The sequence below is a fragment of the Aegilops tauschii genome, chromosome 6, assembly GCF_002575655.3.
Source record: "Aegilops tauschii subsp. strangulata cultivar AL8/78 chromosome 6, Aet v6.0, whole genome shotgun sequence".
Lineage (NCBI taxonomy): Eukaryota > Viridiplantae > Streptophyta > Magnoliopsida > Poales > Poaceae > Aegilops > Aegilops tauschii.
In genome coordinates, this window is record NC_053040.3 from 50,103,259 (window position 1) to 50,125,234 (window position 21,976).

General features: G+C 45.2%; 1 protein-coding gene across 1 annotated transcript; it reads right to left on the minus strand.

Annotated features, from left to right (window-relative positions):
• Nucleotides 1-1,223: 1,223 nt before the first annotated feature.
• Nucleotides 1,224-21,516, minus strand: LOC109755101 (F-box protein At5g03970). The gene is made up of 4 exons (XM_040393365.2): nucleotides 21,487-21,516; nucleotides 7,421-8,618; nucleotides 6,168-6,269; nucleotides 1,224-1,541 (listed from the first exon to the last, which is right to left on the minus strand). Exons 1-3 carry the CDS (start codon nucleotides 21,514-21,516, stop codon nucleotides 6,217-6,219), a joined length of 1,281 nt encoding a protein of 426 aa, XP_040249299.1. The 3' UTR covers nucleotides 1,224-1,541; nucleotides 6,168-6,216.
• Between the last annotated feature and the right edge of the window lie 460 nt (nucleotides 21,517-21,976).

The window sequence follows — 21,976 nt, forward strand, 5'->3', positions numbered from 1 at the left end:
ATCGGTTCATTTACAAACCGGGACTAATGAGCTGAACATTGGGCCCTATTTTTACTAGTGAGTTTATGGTACAGGTCGGAGCTTATCCTCAAAAATATGAATGGCCAAACATTCATACTCAGGCTTGGCTTTGTCATATGTTGAGCAAAGCTGTGATTTAAGGTGTCTAAGCTGCATTTTGCATCGGTCACGCACTGACATCAAGCAATTTGATGGGGAAAAAAGTTGGGGCACATTTTGTTTTGTTTTGAGCTTTATAAATGTCCTGTACTAATATCAACTTGCGACCTGCAAATATGATGAGATGCTATTCCTCCACCCCCCCCCCCCCCCCCCCCCCCCCTCCTTTCTCCTTAAACCTATTTTTATGAAGTGCACTATGTCATAGTTGACACTCTTAGATAACCAAGATAACCTCTTGGTAATCAAGCACTGATAATCCAATAAGACTCTTAATGTCATCTAAGAATACCACAACAATGTGTGGTGCACCATCATATCCGATATAACCAAATAGACATGTACACATGTAACCTCAGTGCTTAAATGAAATCAATCATATTTAGTTTTACTTTCCATATTACCAATCAAATATTCATGTATCATAAAATCAAATCTTATCAAAATATATTGTAACCAATTCCCGCAGCAATGCGCGGGGTATTATCTAGTATAAGATGTTTTTTAGTTCAATTTGTACTGCAAAAACATCTTACATTAGTTCACACATTCTGATTAATATTGTCATGACATTTTTACCATGTTACTAATATAAATGATAAAATACTAAATATATGTAGTGGACAAGATCAAAGAAATGTAGAACTACGCAGAAACCATACTAGAAACTATACTAAAGGTTAGAGCCCTTTTAGGCTGAATTTGACTATACGTGTTCCACCATGGCAAGTTTTAGTGGCTTCATTCAAAGGGGAAATTTTCATTTGGATGTATACTCCATGTATCATGATTCACTCCATCGAGGTCTACCATGTATAGCGAAGTACATTTTAATACCCCTACCCTGGATGAATCGCCAGCAAAACAGCACCAGATCAGGCAGGTGCAGTTCAGCATTCATCAAGCAGCATCGGATAAAATTTCAACCGAAACACATGGAAAAATACGGGACACGTGCAGAAATTCAATGTCGATATCTCCACAGCTGATACATGATGGAGAGTAATCAAACGAAAGGCATCAAGAAGATGAACCCAAAGACAAAAGCAGCAAGCAATATCAACTGAAGGCCGGCTTGTCTCATTGTGCAAGCATAAAGCAAACAAAGCCTCAAGGTACCAACTAACCAAAGCAACCCGCTGTGCCTTCATGTTAGTTGACTATTTGTCTAGGGAAATTATATATAATACAAAAAAGTTAGGAAATTGAGCGATGACCTCCTACAAAGTCCACATCACAGTTCAATGGTGCATGATACATAAAAGGTCAATTTTTTATCTGAGTGGAGCCCACAAAATGGAAGAACCTTCACCCAACAAGCCATTTCTGCGTGCCAGTCACCAGAATAGAACTATAGATACCTGTGGAGCAATCAGTGTCAGTCAGTCAAGGAAATATGTACCAAGTTATATCTTACAAATTTTTTATGACTCAAACACAAAAAGATAGATTCACCATCGTGGAAAAGAAGACCGAAAGAAAACTGAATCATCTCAGCGTCATTGGACAAACCAATAGGAAAAAAGTTATTTTGTAGTGGCACAACTTCAACTTATATTGTCAACACATTCTCAAGTCTTTGGCTACATCAGATTTCAGCAGAAGGTAAATAAACAGTGGTTCAGATATCACAATTAGACCCTTCGAGGGAAATGCTGAACTGCCTAGATTATCACAAAGTCGTAGTTAATAGGCATAATTTGTAGTAACGTGCAATCTAGACAGTCAGTGGCAAATCAAATTGATAAAATTCATGCAGTAGAAGCCTCAAGCAAAGATATCATGCATCATCTTATTAATTAATACTCCCCGCGTTCGGAAATAAGTGATACTGTTTTAGTTCAACCAAAACAGCATCACTTATTTCCGAACGGAGGTAAAACTTCGTTCAGTCTGAAATAAATATTTGTTTACTCTGCATAGTATAAAAAATAATATACCACTACTCAAATGAAATCAGTGTTTATGATGAATAAATGACTCTGGGCATGTCAAGTGTATTACATATTCAATTTAAATTATTAAACATTAGCAAGCAAAATTGAAGAGATTAACTGTATAAAAACCATAGCAACATGTATCTTGGACCAGACAAAACTTACCCTTCAGAGGAAAGAGGGAAAGAGGGAAAGAGTAGGTATTATGTTAAGAGTCAAACGATGCAAGACATGCCAATTTTCTTTAACATCGATGTACCTGTATCATGTATGTATGTACACGATGCACACAATGTTATCCCACATTTTTCCCTTTTGACAGAAAACTGTAGGGGAGGTCCCGACAGTGAAATATACTAGAACAAAAACAGGAACTGTACAAAGGACCCCAACAAGAATTTCCAGGAGAAAAGAACATTACGGGCAGGAAAGTACAGATAATTACAAAGCAGCCAGGATGAAATGGTAGAAAAAGTAAGACGTCAATTAGCCTGGTGAATTAAGCCACGCGGGGAAGGTCTTAGCTCTCCTTCCATCTGAAAGCCTGTAGGCTGTAGCAGAAGATCAATTTTACAAGTGGTTTTCTTGGTGTGCATGGCTAATGTAACATTTTATTTAAGATTTTAATGTTCCAAAAAGTAAGACGTCAAATAAGAAAGGCATGCAGAAAGAGTTAAACCCGATCTAATAACCAGTACAAAGTCCTGCACAGGTTGCCAGTGTGTGACCATATATCTTCAACAAGCTATGCTGAATTCAAAATGGAAGATGCAATCCTCAGTTTCAAGAGCACCAGTTGTACAGAGGACACAAGACATGCAGCTTACATCCATTTGATTTAGGTGGACAACTAGGACCCTAGTGTTGAGGCAGAGTCTTGTACCATAAGCCAAGCAAAGGCTTTTTAGCTTGAGAGAACTGCAACTCCATATCCATTTTGGGGGTGTTACGGAATGGCCTAGAATCTTTTAGCTCGATGTGTATTGGCGTTCCAAACGCCTGTCCAGTTGTAGCTGCTGTCATCAAGGCAGGGGCGGAATTGGGCCTGGGGCAACTGGATAGCCCCAGGCTGTGCCCAACTGGTAGGTATATATTTAGTAGATTCTTTTTTTACATTTGTAGACTTACAAAGCCCAGCCCCAGGCGTCCAAGCACAGCCCACGTAAGTTCCCAGTTCCCAGCCCAACTGAGCTGTCCTACGGGCTTGGTTGGAAAAAAAAGTAGACACCTGCGCCACGACTCCACGTTGGTTTTGGTAGTAGCGATTCCTCAGGAATCAATCGTCCAGCGTCTCGCCTGATATCTCGCCTGATCGATCAAATATTTCTCGTTCACAGCTGCGCCGCCTCAGCTGCGACGCATCAGCCGCCCGCCGTTTCCCACGAGAACTGAGACCGGCGTCCCGCGCCCAGGCGGCTGGCGCTCGCCGCTCGAAGCACGGGTCATCTCGCCTCGTCCGAGCAGGAGCAGCCCCCTCCAGGCTCCAGCCCTTTCTGTTCCTTTTCATCTTCACAATCGGCTAGACTGACAGCAGGACAGGTAATCTTCAGTTTACTGTATCTGTCATCTAATTTTCCCTAGTCTCTTTCTATTAGCTGAAAATCAACGAGTTTGTGACGTTCAATTGAATTACATTAATCACTTCTGTTTCATTGTTATTTGTTAACAGCAAAAAAAATCCAAGATGAAGAGGATTTGGACAATTGAATCGTTTTTTCAGTCAACATCTGGCCAGCCTGCAACCAACAATACCAACACCAATGATTCGCCTACCGAATCAGTAGGAGCCGGAGCTAGTAATGCACGTGTGGAGCTTAATCCAGATGACATTAATCCCGACCCCGGCCTCCGAAAACGAATTGAGGAGTTGCATGTGAATGTGAGAGATGCTGCTAGAAGGGAGTATTTGGCCATGGGACCGTGCCGACCAACAGGACATGTCTATGAACAAGAAAGAAAAGGGAAACAAATGAGAGGCTTTCATGAAGAGTGGTACAAGTCACATGATTGGTTGGAATATAGTGTTGCTAAAAAAGCCGCCTTTTGTTTTCATTGTTTTCTCTTTAAGCAACCAAGAGCTGAAAACTGTGGAATAGAAGCATATACAAAGAAAGGTTTTAGTAATTGGAAAAATGCTACTGCATCTTTTGAGACTCGTGTTGGCAATGTTAATAGTGCTCATAATAGAGCTAGAAGACATTGTAAAGCTTTTCAAAACCCAAGGCAAAATGTTGAACAAGTATGGGCTGGTTCAGATACTCGATTTTATATTTGCAGCTCCAGGTCCTTCTACTATTGCTGGTGAAGAAACAATGGCCTAGAATTAAGCAAGTCTTCATTAATTTGGTACCAAACAATGTTTGCAAAAATGCACTTTGTTAAATTATTTGTTTTATCGAATTTTCTCTCGTGGTAATAATGAAATTATATTTCATCTTTAATGTGAATTTGTGGCATACTTCTAGAACGCGTTGGTGTGCATGCTATTTGACTTTATTTTTAGTCAGTTAGTTTTAGCCCTATGCTTTGAGAAATCCTGGCTCCGCCTCTGCATCAAGGCATGTGGTTTCAAGCAATTGCTCCAGATTCTGAATACCGCTGAAGGACTGCTTGGACATAGGCAGGTGGAAGAGAGATAGATAATGTTATCAAAGAGTTTCACCAACCAGAAAGTGATTTTGGCATCAAACGCAAAGGACTGCAAAGCACGAGAGCTTCATTTGAACTGTGAGGTAGATAATACCCAGACCACCTTTGTCCTTCAGTTTGCAAACCTTTGCCCAAGCAGCAAGAGATTTCCAGCGGCCCGTGGTTTCAGATTTGCCCCATAGACAGTGGTGGCGGAGTAAACCCATGTAGTAGGTGGAAAGTGCACTTAAGGCAGATTAACATCCTAAATTTGCCTCCTTGAGAGAGGAAACTGGAGCATGAAGAAAAACAGCGCCCAATGTGGTTGATCAATAGTGACAAGTCTCAAATGTGAGGACAAGACAGCCTCATGGGCAGCCCAAGATAGGCAAGGGGAAAGGATCACGCCATACAACCAAAGAGCCAGCAATGGTTTCAAGTAGCCCTTTGAGACAGCAAAGCAATCGTTGGGAAGAAAAATGCATGATGAGAATACATGGCTGGAAGCAATGTTGATTGACTTTATTATGAATTAGGGAAGATCAGCCGCAACAATGAAAGGGGGGGGGGGGGGGATTCCAATCATAACCAGCAGGAGGTGCGACAAAGATTTTGCTCCAGAATCAACTATATTTTAGTTTCGAAGAACCATGTGCTGTACATAATTAGTAAATTTTCATACTAACTTATTTTATGTTCAGAATCCTCAAATATTAGTGCATATGCCCAAAATTACAGAGATGGTACCGTTCACAGGCGGAGCTACGGCTGGACCCCCCCCCCCCCCCCCCTGGTCAAAATTGTGAAGGAAATTCTTATAGGGTTCTCAATTAGAAAAAATATAGTCTTTGGCCACCCCAAACATCTACATTTTGAAGATCTGGGCTAGCTCTGCCACTGAGTTTATTAGATATAACCATTAAGATTACTGCTGTCTATTTCCTTGAGAAGAAGGTTATCATATTTTCTTAGATAGGTTATGGAATATGAACTACACTGTCTACTTTCATATTTCCAGCCCCTAGATGACTTAAAAAAAGCCGACAGGCTCATAGCCGCTTTCACATGCGAGTTAAGAGTGACAAACAAACTAAGCTAAGAATATATGTATAAGAAACTCGCATAAGAGCCTTACATTAGTATAATTGCACAAGAACTACAAGTAAACACTAGGTATAACGAAGCTCCCAAATGAACAGCAATGTGAAATGGCAATTGCTATAAAGGAAGTTTTAAGTCAAATTGTCAGGTATTATTGGTTATGAATTACTCTGACAGCGTAAAAACCTCACTCAATAAATTTCGCAGACACAAAAATATCAAATGCAATGTAGCAACAGTTAAAAATAACACATACAAATATCCATAAAGCAAGTAAAAGGAAAAATGCTTCACTCAGCTACTACTTGAAGATAAGCTTACCTACTCAATCAAATACATCACGGTAGCAATATCTATCTGACCAATCATCTTATGTGTTGTGCAAAAGTTCAGGTCCACCATGTCCACCACCAATGCCTGTGCCTACAAGCATATGAGGTCAGGGAACCAACATTATTCAAACAAAAAGTCAAATAGATATGAGGGGCATCGTTGAGATATTTAGATAAAATCACATATATAATATAGGAAAAACAACCAAGTTAAATACAACATAGGAGTAGATAAACAGAACCATATCTACTATCAAATATAGATAGTATTCTCAAAACAGTGTATCCTCACTAGTGTCACAAAATGAAAAATATGCAAGCTCAGACTATTAGCTGATCAGAAGGGAGAAGTTAGCTAAAATTATTCTGAATCCCGTTTCGTGTTATATCATATCAGATAAATAAAATAAAGAAAATCAATACTAATGAATTCTAGATAGAAGTGATCCTGAATAATCATTTTTTAAAAGAAATTTAGCCAGAGAAGAACTAATAAACTTGACTTATTGATTAACTCTGGTACTAATGAACTCACCGCTTGTAACATGATTCTTCTAAAAAAGATAAATATAAACCGTCTGATAAATACAAAACCAACTTGTTAACTCTGTTTTGGATTTAAGAGTCACCCACTGGCTTCAATCGCGGGGACTCAAAATCATGATACAGTAGAATCACCTTGCTACGGAAGCAAAACTGGCTAGCTATCACTAACCAATGTTTTTCTACTTCACATCACATAGAAGTGATCCTGAATATTCAAAAAAAATTAAAGAAATTTAGCGAGAAAAGAACAAACAAAGTTGACTTATTAATTAACTCTGGTGCAAATGAACTCGCCGCTTGCAACATGACTCTTCTAGAAGTGATAAATATGAACTGTCTGATAAATATCAAACCAACTTGTTAACTCTGTTTTGGATTTAAGAGTAACCCACTGGCTTCAACTGAGGGGACTCAAAATCATGATACAGTAGAACCACCTTGCTACAGAAGAAAAACTGGCTAGTTATCACTAACCGATGTTTTCCTAGATCACATCACATAGAAGAAAAGAAGAAAACACTACAGAACAACATCGCTACATGTTGAAAATATCACCAAGCAGCAAAAGAAACAAGTGATATGTCACTACTTGAAATTGTTAGCTGAACACAAAACAATGTGAACGACATGAACCAACCAATTAACAAAAGATATGTTGATTTTGTTATAACCCACATTGTAAAGGAATGCTATTACCTGCAGCATAGACACTTTCGAATGGATGATAGAAGCCCACGATTGTAGTATCGAAAAGTTTCTTCAACTGCAATGACTCAAGCTGTAGCATGAATAGGCTGGTAGCTGTTGACAGGAACACCACATTATTGTCCTCAGCAAACCCTCGTATCGTAAGGACCCCTCCCCACTTCAGTGAATTAAGGGAAAATAGCTTGTCAATTTCGAAAGTTCTTCCCATCACCCATGAAGCAACACCATCAGAATCAATCTTCCTCTTCCATAACTGTGTGGTGAATCTTGACAGAAAAAAGAAACCAAGCCCCCCATCATCTGCTCGCATAACGGTGAAGTGGGAACTGCCCCTAGCATAGATGTCCACTGGCACATGTATCACACTTAAGCTCTGCCTACCCAAATCAAACTCGAGGATGCCAGCCGTAATGCCAGAAAGCAACCAGTAAAGCGAATCCCCAACTTGGACACCAGGAAATACCGTATTGATCCTAGGGGGGAATAGCAAAAGAGAATTCGAAGCCTTGGGTGGAAGCGGTGTTGACATGAGATTACCCCATATGCCGGTCTCCGATGAGTACACGCTGGCGATCGCTCGTGAATGTTGTTCGCTTATTTCTGTGCGTACCAAGACCACCTGGAAGTGGTGGACGTCTCCGGCAGCCCGAAGCACCGCCCCGTGGACAGAAGGTCCCAACGTCTCGAAGCCCAGGGGACGGGCAAACCTGTGCTGATCCCCGGTGACGGGATCCCAGACCAGGAGCTGGTTCAGCAATCTATGGCGGCTGAGTACGAGGCCTTGGTGGCACCCGATGAGCAGAAAACGGGCGCCCTCGCCGTCGTCGAGCTGCAAGGAGAAGCGGCCCTCCGGGACACGATTGGGGGGCTCCATTGCAGAGTAGATGCCGTGAAACTTGTCGAAGAACGCAAGGAGGGGAGGGTTGCGGCGGTGGTGGAGGCGAAAGCGGCGGGAGAAGCCGGGGTCGGAGACGAGGCCGAACCAGCGCTTGCAGACGAGGGAGGCGCGCGAGAGGGAGGAGGGCTCCGAGGGGAGGCGGAGGAGGATCTCGGAGAGGAGGTTGTCGTCCTCCAGCGGCGGCGCCGCCGGCGAGTGGGGGTGGTGGCAGCTGATGGGGAGGAGAGCGGTGGAGTCGAAGAATAGCCCACTGAAGAGGCTCACGCGAGAGTGAGGCCTAAAACTACCCTAGAAAGCCCAGCACGAGAGAGCCCACACACACAAATCGTGCATCCGCTGGGATTACCCCGTAATAAATTGAAAAAAGTCACCTCGAAGGAATTTGATTCATAATTTTCACTGAAAAACCAAGGGGAAAATGTTTTAAACCAACCGACTGATTTCTCTCTCCCGTAAACCGTTTCTCCCGCTTGACACGTACCCCTTATGGGGCCCACCTTGCCGGGGTCTTCTCACCCACTCATCTTCTTCCCTTCTTTTCCCCTCATCCCTCCCTCCACTAGTAGAAAACAGGGCATAGGTCACAGGGCAGTTTTCACATTAGCCCCGGTTCAGTCACGAACCGGGACCCATGGGGCATTCGTCCCGGTTCGTGAGCCCAGGGGGCCGGCCGGGGCCTCGTGGGCATTGGTCCCAGTTCGTATGGAACAATTTGTCCCGGTTCGAGCCACGAACCGGGACTAATGGTCCTCGCTCCTGGCCCACAACCATTTGTCCCGGTTCTTGGCATGAACCGGGACAGAAGGCCCGGATTTAGTACCGGTTCATGCCACGAACCGGGACCAATGAGGTGCCTATATATACCCCCCGCCCGCGACCAGAGCACTCCAGTGCTCTATTTTTCTCTGGCCGGCGAGGGGAGGGCTTTGTGGTGCTCTAGCTCACCTCCTATGCACATGAGGTGTTCGATGAAATGCCCGAGCCACACTAGTTAAGCTTTGTCCTCTCGAAGCTCGACCTCAAAGCTCCATTTTCCTCGAGATTTGTCTAGGTTTAGCGGCCTGTCACGTCCCATTCCCGTCTTCACCGCCGTCGACCGCCCGCGCCGATCTCGTCGCCGGCACCACCGTGGTGAGCCTCTTGTTCTTATCTTCTTTTTGAAAGAAAAAAATTCTTACTTTAGATAGATACTTGTCTAATTTTCTAACTATTTTATTCCTTCTTATTACATAGTGCGATGGTTTTGGTATCCGCCCCCGTCGGCCCTCGTCCTGTCTATGATTCGGATGTGGTATATATTATCTTTTTATAACTATTTGATTCATTTATTGTTTATGACAAATATACCGACCAACGTGACATAGATTTTATTTATCTAGGAGGTGGTTGAACCGGAAATTCTAACCGACCCTATTGTCGAGAGGTTAAATTTAGTTGAAGAAGAAAACAATTACTTGAAGGAAAAAATAAAAAAATTGAGGAGGAGAAGATGATATTGGAGTTGCATGTTGCGGATGTCGTCGATGATCACAAGATCAAGATGGATGCAATGCGCTTGAAGATTAGAAAGATTAGAAAATATGCCATTCATACCGAGGCTTGGTATCATTATGTCGTTGGATCAATTGTTACCTTGGTTGCGATTATGATCGCATTTGTTGTCGCATTGAAATGTTTTACATAGTTTAATGTATGGTTTAATTAATTAGATGCTCTGGAGAGCTATATATATGTTGTTAGATGAGAACTATGTATGTACTTTGGTTCTAATGTGATGATGAACTTCTATTAATTTGGTCACTTAATTATCTATTCATGATGTTCTGTAATGGTTTTTGACACACTTAATTATATATAATGCACGCAGATGAACCGGCAATGGATGTACGGTGACAGACACACCTCCGAGTACATTAAGGGCGTGCATGATTTTCTCGAAGTGGCTGAGGCAAACAAGAAGAATGGTTTTATGTGTTGTCCATGCCCTACATGTGGGAATACGAAGTCTTACTCTGACCGGAAAATCCTTCATGCCCACCTGCTTTACAAGGGTTTCATGCCACACTATAATGTTTGGACGAGGCACGGAGAAATGGGGGTTATGATGGAAGACGGCGAAGAAGAAGAGGACGATGACAACTATGTGCCCGCTGAATACGGTGATGCTGCAACGGGGGAAGCTGCTGAAGATCAAGAGGAACCAGATGATGTGCCCAATGATGCTGCAAGGGGGGAAGCTGCTGAAGATGAAGAGGAACCAGTGCCCGATGATGATGATCTCCGCCGGGTCATTGTCGATGCAAGGACGCAATGCGAAAGTCAAAAGGAGAAGCTGAAGTTCGATCGCATGTTAGAGGATCACAAAAAAGGGTTGTACCCCAATTGCGAAGATGGCAACACAAAGCTCGGTACCGTACTGGAATTGCTGCAGTGGAAGGCAGAGAATGCTGTGCCTGACAAAGGATTTGAGAAGCTATTGAAAATATTGAAGAAGAAGAAGCTTCCAAAGGATAACGAATTGCCCGACAGTACATACGCAGCAAAGAAGGTCGTATGCCCTCTAGGATTGGAGGTGCAGAAGATACATGCATGCCCTAATGACTGCATCCTCTACCGCAGTGCGTACAAGGATCTGAACGCATGCCCGGTATGCGGTGCATTGCGGTATAAGATCAGACGAGATGACCCTGGTGATGTTGACGGCGAGCCCCCCAGGAAGAGGGTTCCTGCGAAGGTGATGTGGTATGCTCCTATAATACCACGGTTGAAACGTCTGTTCAGAAACGAAGAGCATGCCAAGTTGATGCGATGGCACAGTGAGGACCGTAAGAAAGACGGGAAGTTGAGAGCACCCGCTGACGGGTCGCAGTGGAGAAAAATCGAGAGAAAGTACTGGGCTGAGTTTGCAGCTGACCCAAGGAACGTATGGTTTGGTTTAAGCGCGGATGGCATTAATCCTTTCGGGGAGCAGAGCAGCAATCACAGCACCTGGCCCGTGACTCTATGTATGTATAACCTTCCTCCTTGGATGTGCATGAAGCGGAAGTTCATTATGATGCCAGTTCTCATCCAAGGCCCTAAGCAACCCGGCAACGACATTGATGTGTACCTAAGGCCATTAGTTGAAGAACTTTTACAGCTGTGGAATGGAAACGGTGTACGTACGTGGGATGAGCACAAACAGGAGGAATTTAACCTGCACGCGTTGCTGTTTGTAACCATCAACGATTGGCCCGCTCTCAGTAACCTTTCAGGACAGACAAACAAGGGATACCATGCATGCACGCACTGTTTAGATGACACTGAAAGTATATACCTGGACAAAAGCAGGAAGAATGTGTACCTGGGCCATCGTCGATTTCTTCCAACCAACCATCAATGTCGAAAGAAAGGCAAGCATTTCAAAGGCGAGGCAGATCACCGGAAGAAGCCCGCCATGCGTACCAGTGATCACGTACTTGCTATGGTCAATGATTTACACGTAATCTTTGGAAAGGGTCCCGGCGGACTAGCTGTTCCGAATGACGTTGAGGGACACGCACCCATGTGGAAGAAGAAATCTATATTTTGGGACCTACCCTACTGGAAAGAGCTAGAGGTCCGCTCTTCAATCGACGTGATGCACGTGACGAAGAACCTTTGCGTGAACCTGCTAGGCTTCTTGGGCGTGTATGGGAAGACAAAAGATACACCTGAGGCACGGGAGGACCTGCAACGTTTGCACGAAAAAGACGGCATGCCTCCGAAGCAGTATGAAGGTCCTGCCAGCTACGCTCTTACGAAAGAAGAGAAAGAACTCTTCTTTGAATGCCTGCTCAGTATGAAGGTCCCGACTGGCTTCTCGTCGAATATAAAGGGAATAATAAATATGCCAGAGAAAAAGTTCCAGAACCTAAAGTCTCATGACTGCCACGTGATTATGACGCAACTGCTTCCGGTTGCATTGAGGGGGCTTCTACCGAAAAACGTCCGATTAGCCATTGTGAAGCTATGTGCATTCCTCAATGCAATCTCTCAGAAGGTGATCGATCCAGAAATCATACCAAGGCTAAGGAGTGATGTGGCGCAATGTCTTGTCAGTTTCGAGCTGGTGTTCCCACCATCCTTCTTCAATATCATGACGCACGTCCTAGTTCATCTAGTCGACGAGATTGTCATTCCGGGGCCCGTATTTCTACACAATATGTTCCCCTTTGAGAGGTTCATGGGAGTCCTAAAGAAATATGTCCGTAACCGCGCTAGGCCAGAAGGAAGCATCTCCATGGGCCATCAAACAGAGGATGTCATTGGGTTTTGTGTTGACTTCATTCCTGGCCTTAAGAAGATAGGTCTCCCTAAATCGCGGTATGAGGGAAGACTGACTGGAAAAGGCACGCTTGGAGGGGGGAACTCAATAATATGCAGGGACGGATATTCTTGGTCTGAAGCACACTACACAGTTCTACAGAACTCTACCTTGGTGACCCCGTATGTCGATGAACACAAGAACAGTCTGCGCTCCAAACACCCGGAGCAGTGTGACGACTGGATTACATGTGAACACATCAGGACTTTCAGCAGTTGGTTGGAAACACGTCTCAGAGGTGACACCACTGTTTGTGATGAGTTGTACTCGTTGTCCAGGGGACCATCTTCGACTGTGTTGACTTACAAAGGATACGAGATAAATGGGAATACATTTTACACGATCGCCCAAGATCAAAAGAGCACCAACCAAAACAGCGGTGTCCGTTTTGATGCAGCAACCGAGAGGGGAAAGGACACATATTATGGTTACATAATGGACATATGGGAACTTGACTACGGACATGATTTTAAGGTCCCTTTGTTTAAGTGCGAATGGGTCAATCTGTCAGGAGGCGGGGTACAGGTAGACCCACAGTACGGAATGACAACAGTGGATCTGAACAATCTTGGGTACACTGACGAACCGTTCGTCCTAGCCAATGATGTGGCACAGGTTATCTATGTGAAGGACATGTCTACCAGACCGAGGAAAAGAAAAGATAAGGAAGCGAATACATCATACGATGAGCCAAAGCGGCACATAGTTCTTTCAGGAAAAAGGGACATTGTGGGAGTGGAGGGCAAGACAGACATGTCTGAAGATTATGAAAAGTTTCATGAAATTCCTCCCTTCAAAGTCAAGGCTGACCCAAGCATCCTGATATACGATGAAGATTATCCATGGTTACGGCGCAATAAGCAAATGACACAAGCGAAGAAAAAGTGAAGACTTTCTCCCGCAACTATTATGATGATACCATGCCAACTTTGTAATAGACGAGTATGATACCATTGTACGTTTTGTAGAAGAAGTGCATCTAGTTTTTGCCGTAACCCTCTCAACTTTCTTGCACATGCTATGTGGATGAAATGATGATACCATGCCAACTTTCAACCTTTTCAGAGTTCATTTGAAATGCTTTATAAGCCCTGAGTGCAGAGAGATTAGGCCCGTAAGCCTGCTTTAGAGAGGAGCTCGACAGCTCAGGCGCACCGCACCTTATAAACAGGTGCGGCCCTCTCTTAGCTAGCGAGGTGGGACTAAACTCAGCATCACGCCGCTGTGCAAGGCCATTGGTCCCGGTTGGTGGCACGAACCGGGACCAATTCCACCCTTTGGTCCCTGTTGGTGCCACGAACCGGTACTAATGAGGCTGTGGCCCCACGAGCACCTTTAGTACATGTTCGTGGCACGAACCGGTACTAGAGTTTCTTACTAGCTAAGCAGTTTTTTAGTCCCACCTCGCTAGCTGAGAGGCACTAGGAGCGGTTTATAAGCCCTGAGTGCAGAGACGATGAAGAAGAGGCGCAATGCTCACGTTGCTTAGCTTCAAGCCTTGAGGAATAAGGTAGACTGCATCGAGCTATGTGCAGTGCAGTCTACACTATTCCGAAAGGCTTGAAGCAAATCAATGCGCATTGCGCCTCTTTTTTATTTTTAATCATTAAAAGCAAAAACAATTTTCATAAAGAACTTTTTTTGATAGAAACTTTAATAGCAGAAAGAATTATCATAAAGTAAAATAAATAAGTAATTAGAAACAAAATAAAATAAAATAAATAAGTTTTTTGTTGTAAGTAGAAACAAAACAAAATAAATATAGCAAAAAAGAAAACAAAAAAACTAGATACAACAAAAAGAATTTTCATAAAGAACTAATGGCACTAATAGAAAGTTTATATGTTTTCTAAAACTAATGGCACTAACAGACAGTTTATAATTTTGCTGACCTAAAAGCAAAAAGAATTAAAAAATAAAGCAAAAAACAAAAGAAAATAAATAATGCAAAAAACAGAACCAAAAAACTGGAAAAAATTTAAAAAACTGCCACCTATTGGGCCACCACGGCCTGAATACGACTAGAAACCCAACCTGGGCCAGGATTCAGGCCCGCAGAAGGCCCAATAGGCCAACAGACAGCACAGTGTGACATTAGGCCCGTAAGCCTGCATTTGAGAGGAGCTCGAGAGGGCAGCCGTAGTGGGGCTTATAAACCACTCCGAGCCCCTCTCAACTAGTGAGGTGGGACTAAACTTTTGGCCGCGGGCAGCGCAAGGCCTTTGGTCCCGGTTGGTGGCACCAACCGGGACCAATGCCCCCCCCTTTAGTCCCGGTTGGTGCCACCAACCGGGACCAAAGGCTGCCGCTTGCCGCCCTTTGGGCTGCTGAAAAGAGGCCTTTGGTCCCGGTTGGTGGCACCAACCGGGACTAATGCCCACCTTTAGTCCCGGTTGGTGCCACGAACCGGGACTAAAGGCTTTGCTATATAAGTCCACACTTAGGAAATTTTCGACATACCTCGCCAGTTGCCCCCGATGCCGCCAGGCTGCCCGTGCTCGCCGTCGCCGCCCGCTCCTCATCGCCGTCGCCCCGCGCCCTTGCCTCGACGGGTCGCCGCCCGGTGCTCGTCGTCGTCGCCCTGCCCCCACGCGCCGCCCCGCCTCGTGCTCCCCTACTCGCGCGCGCTGCCTCGGCGCCCCGAGCCCCCCTGCCCGGCCCGCGTGTGCTCGCCGGCGCCCTCGCCGCCCCCGCCCCGTCCCGGTCCCGCGCGCAGGCGCCCTCGCCGCCCCCGGCCCCGCCGTCGCCATCGTCCTAGCCGCCCCCGCTGTGAGAGCCGCTGCCCCGGCTCTGTTTTTTTATTTTTATTAGTTTAATTTTTTTGTTCATATGTGATGTATATGTGTATGTGGCTATAATGTATATGTGAACAAAAAAAATTTGTATGTATGTAGATGTTCAAAATGTATGAATATATACGTCAAAAATGTTTTTTTGTTCATAGAAAGTTTTTTGTTCATATATAGAAAGTTTTTATATATGACAATGGATATATATTCAATATATATGAGAAATGATGATCCACATGGAAAAGTTTTATATATGCAAAAGTTACAATTTTAGAAAAGTTTTATATATCTAGCTTTGAAGGGAAGAAGAAGAAAAAGAAGGATAGGAAAGAAGAAAATAAGAAGAGGAAAGAAAAAAGAAGAGGAGAGGAAGAAGAGGAGATATAAATAAGAAGAGGAAAAAAGAAGAAAAAGAAGAGGAGAAGAAGAAAGGAATAGAGGAGAAGAAGAAAAAATAGAATATTTTCTATTTTTTCTTCTTCTCCTCTATTCCTTTCTTCTTCTCCTCTTTTTTTTCTTCTTTTTTTTTCTTCTTTTTTTTTCTTCTTTTTTTTCTTCAATCCTCTCCTCTATTCCTTTCTTCTTCTCTCCTCTTTTTATTTCTTCTTCGTTTTCTTATGTTTTATCGGTTCTGTCGTCGTCGATATATACCCCTCCCGATAACTTCAACACGAGGGGGGATAACTTCAACACGAGGGGGGTCGATATACCCCCTCCCCGATAACATTATTTTCCCGTGTATATATGTCGTCGTTGTCGATATAACCCCCTCCTGATAACTTCAACACGTGGGGGGGGGGTCGATATACCCCCTCCCCGATAACATTATTTTCCCGTGTATGTATGTTGTCGTTGTCGATATTACCCCCTCCCGATAACTTCAACACGAGGGGGGATAACTTCAACACGAGGGGGGTCGATATACCCCCTCCTCGATAACATTATTTTCCCGTGTATGTATGTCGTCGTTGTCGATATAAAACCCCCTCCCGATAACTTCAACACGTGGGGGGGGGGGTCGATATATACCCCCTCCCCGATAACATTATTTTCCCGTGTATGTATGTCGTCGTTGTCGATATATATAACTCCCTCCCAGATAACTTCAACATGATGGACGGTCGATATGTATACCCCCTCTCGACCATGATAACTTATACCACGGGAGCACCCCCCGGACCTCTCGCTCGACCAAAACTCTCGAGGACACCCAAACCCTAGAAAAAAAACAATGTCGGTCTCCTACCCCCTCCCGCCGCGCCCTACCCTTGAAGCGTTGCCTAGGCCACCCCAAACCCGGAATAAGCTAGGTCTACGTTTGCACTAATATATCCACCTGCTGTCATGTTTGTGTAATAATTGCCATGTTGTAATATTTGCAGAAACAATGGAGCACGGACGAGATGAGCAAGCAGAAGATGTGTTTGGGGACATAATCTTAGCCGGAGGTGATATCTTGTGGTATCTTAACGACAATGATGGTCTGGAAGAACAGGGTGAAGAAGCAGGCTGCAGTGATCGAAGAGTGGAGGAGGAAAGACATGATTATGATGGCTCCGGTGACCCAATGCTGGTGCAAGAAGGAGCCCGTGGTGACGGCTCCGGTGACCGAACCGAGTCCGGCCAGGTAAATATATTAGTTAAGCCTGTGCTGACTAGCTAATTGATGCATTCATTGTTTTGGTATGTACACATATTAATTAACACTCGTCTTTCTTCTTTTTTCTAGCCCCCCGGATCGAGCACAACTGCGGTAAAGAGACGAGGCCTGAAGAGAAAGTTGCGCTCGGATGAAAGGTTTGAGATCACAGCAATCGCGCGCGACGGCCAACCGATTGAACCCCTCCGGACAAAGGATGCTTTTGCTGCTCAGTGCGGGGTTCTAGTTAGGGACAAGATCCCGATCAGCATCCACAAATGGTATAAGCCTAAGAAGGAAGACCCTGAGGTGTCTTATGTCAATGATATGCAGAAAGATGATCTTTGGACTGAGCTGAAGGCAAATTTCACCCTACCGCCAGAGGAGGATCCGGAGAAGCCAGTTATAGAGCAATTAATCAAGTCTCATGCTCTTAAGAAGATGGCAGACCTATTCAGGAGGTGGAAGAATGAGCTGAAAACTTTTGTCAACAAAGAAGAGACACCAGAATTCGTCAGCCGGTATGAGAAGATCAGAGATCACTGGCCCGCATTTGTGGCCCACAAGACATCGGAAAAGAGTAAGAAGATGTCAGCGACAAACAAGCAGAATGCTACGAAGAAGAAGCTTCACCATCGCACGGGGTCAGGTGGCTACCTCAAAGCCCGGCCTAAGTGGGCCAAGTCTGAGAGGGATCTGCTTGATAAAGGGATCGAACCAGAGACAATGAACTGGCCAGACCGTTGCCGGACTTGGTTCTTCGGGGCTGGCGGAACCTTGGACCCTGTATCAGGGAGGTGTTGTTGGACGGACGAGCAACTTGCAATACCCGTCAAGAAGCTTAAGCACTATATCGATGCAGCGCAGCAAGGGACGTTCGTTCCAGACAGAGAGAACGACGAGCTCACAATGGCCCTCGGGAATCCTGAGCACCCTGGACGGACACGAGGCACGCCAGGCTCCGTTCCGTGGAAGGCTGGTTTTCCGGTCGCGGGCGGTTACAAAACCCAAGAGAGGAGGAAAAAAGTGGAGCAGATCCAAATTCAACATCTGCACGAAAGGGTTCAAGTGCTAGAGGAACGAGACGGCAATAGAGATGCCGAAACTGCCCCCGAAGCTACACCGCCATCTCAGCGTAGAAGCAGCATGGCTTCCACCGAGCTGCGTCAGCTGGAGCATGCGGCTACTCCTAGCTACCCCGTGGATGCTATCACGGAGTCTCAACATTGCCACCTTATGGCGGAATGGCAGAACTTGAAAGTCAAGGTGGCTGTTGGCTCTGTTTTACCTACTGAACCCGGCGCAACCTACCATTGCCGGCCGATTCCAGAAGGATATGCTAGGGTGATGGTGGATGAAATAACGGAGGGATTTGAGGACCTCCAGCTTGACCACCCTACCGGTGAAGGGGAGACTCGGCTGGGTTTAGCTCTGAAGACTCCATGCCTATGGCGGAAGGAGCTCATCAAGCTTCCGAACTGGATGGCTCCGGCGAGTAAGGGCACTCCGCCTCCTCCTCTGGTGAGTGATCAGGGCACTCAGCCTCCTTCTCCGGTGCGTGGCGGCCCTCCGCCTCCTTCTCCGCCAGCGCTGGCGCGCCAGAGCAGCCAGCCTCCTCCTTCTCCGCCGCGTCAGCAAGGGCGGAAGAGACCCGCCGCCGCTGCGGCTGCTCCGGCGCGTCGTAGTCCTTCTCCTCCGCCTCGTAAGCAAGGAAAGAAGACAGCCGCAGCCGCTCCATCTGCTCTGCCAGCATCTAGCAGTACAGCTGCCAGAGGCGGGAGGCAATACAGATTCGGTCCTTCTCTGAAGACTCCAGAGAATTTACCATATGAGAGGACAGAGGAGGAGAACGCGAAGATCGTGCGAGCCGAAGTGAAGAACTTCTTTGAAGGGGTCAAAGCAAAGAAACATCCACCTCCGGAGGAGAAGGTAGATCCGGTGAAAGCAAAGCGCACTCTGGCTGCCCTGACAAAACCACCAAAGTCTCCGCCAAGAGGCAACTATGAGCGCGTTCTTGGAAAGGCATATGCCGAAGCGGAGCGGTCGGGAAGTACTGTCAGTGATAAAAGGATGAAAGAACGACGAGCTGGGAAAAAATTGCCCAGCTCGGCGAACAAGCGAACCAATCGTGCCCCCCGCTCAAGGTGTCAAAAGACATCGTCGCTAATGATCCGGGTATGGTGCCCAGTTATAGCAATCTTGGAGATTACCTGCCCGACGATGTACATTATGAAATCATGGAGGTGGACAACCACAAATACCATTACGGGAAGCCTCTCGTCAAAGATGTCAGATCTCTAAGCACGATGATGCGAAGACTACATGATTGGTACATGAAAACCTGCAGAGAGTCTGATGGGATGAGTACTTTGACGCTGAGAGTTAAACCGGAGCATGACCTCGTTGGAATTGAACTGGTGAATGTTCCATTTGAGGATTTCTTCCAGTTTTACAATCTAAAGTCCCTCGATAAAACAACGATCACTTGCTACTGTCTGTAAGTAGTACTACTTCTGTCATTAAGTCTCTCTATATAGGTCAGCTCTTTCATTGCATGTATTTACACTTATCCTCACTATATTATGCAGATTGAAGATCGCCGAATTGAAGAAAAGACAAATCGGTGATATTGGGTTCATCAACAAAAATCTCATAGATGCATATACGGTTGAAAAACATCCCAAAGAAGCCGAGGCCAACTTGCTACAATCGTTGGTATTAAATCAAAACAAAGATATAATACTCTTTCCTTACAACTTCAAGTGAGTGTTACTGTCTTCTGCATATTCGGTTTCCCTTATTAGTCTAGGTTATGGTAATGTAATTGATGACTTATGCATGCATGCGCATCTTCCACTATATTCTCCTAGAGATTAAGCTTGAGCCGGGAGTAGTAACCGTCTTAGACTCGAGACGAAAAAACCCCCAGGACTATGCGAACATGCTCAAATGCTCCAGAAGTAAGTTAAATCGATCATTATCCACCATATCAGCAACTTTGTTCATTTCCTGATATCAAGTAATTGTTTTTTTTGTCTGGCAGGGTTTGGAGAAAATTCACCTCAAAAGCCCCGGGACTGCCGAACCAGCTGCAATTTAGACACTCGAAAGTAAGTACTATAGTAGCATGTTCCGCGCATCTCCTAGTGATTCAAGCACTAGTTTGATCAATACCATTTAGCATGCTTGCTTATCAGTTTGATTGACCTCTATTTCTTGTAAAGTGGTTGTCGCAGCAACCCGGGAATAATTACTGTGGATACTACATTTGCGAGTCCATCCGCTACCATACCTGTGAGCGGGGCTCCACTGAAGAACAATATGAAGTGCGTAAGCAATAATATTCACAATTTTATTTTATTACCATCATTTGTGTTGAGTTTCATTTACTCATATATATATATATATATATATATATATATATATATATATATATATATATATATATATATATATATATATATATATATATATATGTATTGACCCCCTTCTTCAAATCAGATTTTTCGGAAGCGGGATCAACTCCTAGTAGAAGATCGTATGCTAGGAATTCAAGAGGAATTGGCGGCATTCTTCCTTGACCACGTGATCGCTGAAAACGGAGAATACTATGTGGACCCTGTGTTCCTACAATATAATTAGGAGATTGTATTGTAAGAGATAATTATTGTATATATGTAGCTGGTAGTGTCGGATAGATATACGAGAACTTGTTGTTCGACCAATATCTCGGAGAAGGAGAGGTGGTCGATATCACTTCTCTCTGTATGCATATGTTCATGACGATCTTCTGTTTCCTTCATTTGATTACTAGCTAGCGTGTCTACTCCCCTCCACACGTATATAGTACGTAGCGTCGACCAAGCATGGAGATAAGAGAGGACACTTCTCTCTATTAATTAGCTAGCTAACACAATATATGAAACACCTAAATTAACCCCCCAAAACCCCTAAACCACCCCCTTTCAAAAAAAAGCAAAAACCTCAGCTCCTGCCAGGTGCTGACGCGTGGATGCCTATTGGTCCCGGTTGGCGGCACCAACCGGGACCAAAGGCCCTCCTGCCTGGGCTCCCCGCACCGGCCACGTGGACGGCCTTTAGTCCCGGTTCGTGTAAGAACCGGGACTAAAGGGCTAGGGCATTAGTAACGACCCTTTAGTCCCGGTTCCTGAACCGGGACTAAAGGCCCTTATGAACCGGGGTAAAAGCCCCTTTTCCTACTAGTGCTCTCTTGTTCATCACGCTCCCATGGCAGGAGGAGATGGACTCCCATGCCCAACCAACATTGCTACAAATCGGAGAGGGCCGCCGCAACCCACCGATGTGCATCAAGCCGCAACAACCGCTGGTGCTGCAAGATTGAGAGCGCGGCCGTGTAACAACCATGAGCACTAGTGTCGCGTCCATCTCCATGACCGCAGCCACCTTGCTGCGAACCCGTGGTGTAGTAGCACTCTCATATTGCAATCAGTGTTGACGAGGTGTCGTTGTACTGCAAGGAGGCGCCACCGCCATTGCTGCGAGGCGATGTGTTTCTTCGATGTGTGGTCGCAATAGCGGCGCTAATGCAAACTGGAGGGGGCGGCTACGACCACCACTACTGCAAGGGTGATCGCAACATTAACTGTGTTTCAACAAGATGCGAGCCGCATGACTACGAGGGCGAGCTCAACACAGGGGTGGGTGACGCCGACAGTAGAGCTGGTATGATGCAGCGAAGTTGCATGACAGACAATTGGCAATGGCCACGCGTGAGGCGAATCAAGGTGCTGAAGGACGGGGCGCCGACCACTGGCTACGTGGTGCCCAACCCGTCAGGGCTGCAGGGCACCACGTTGATTGCTTCAAGCCTGAAACAAGCGCGGCGCTGACG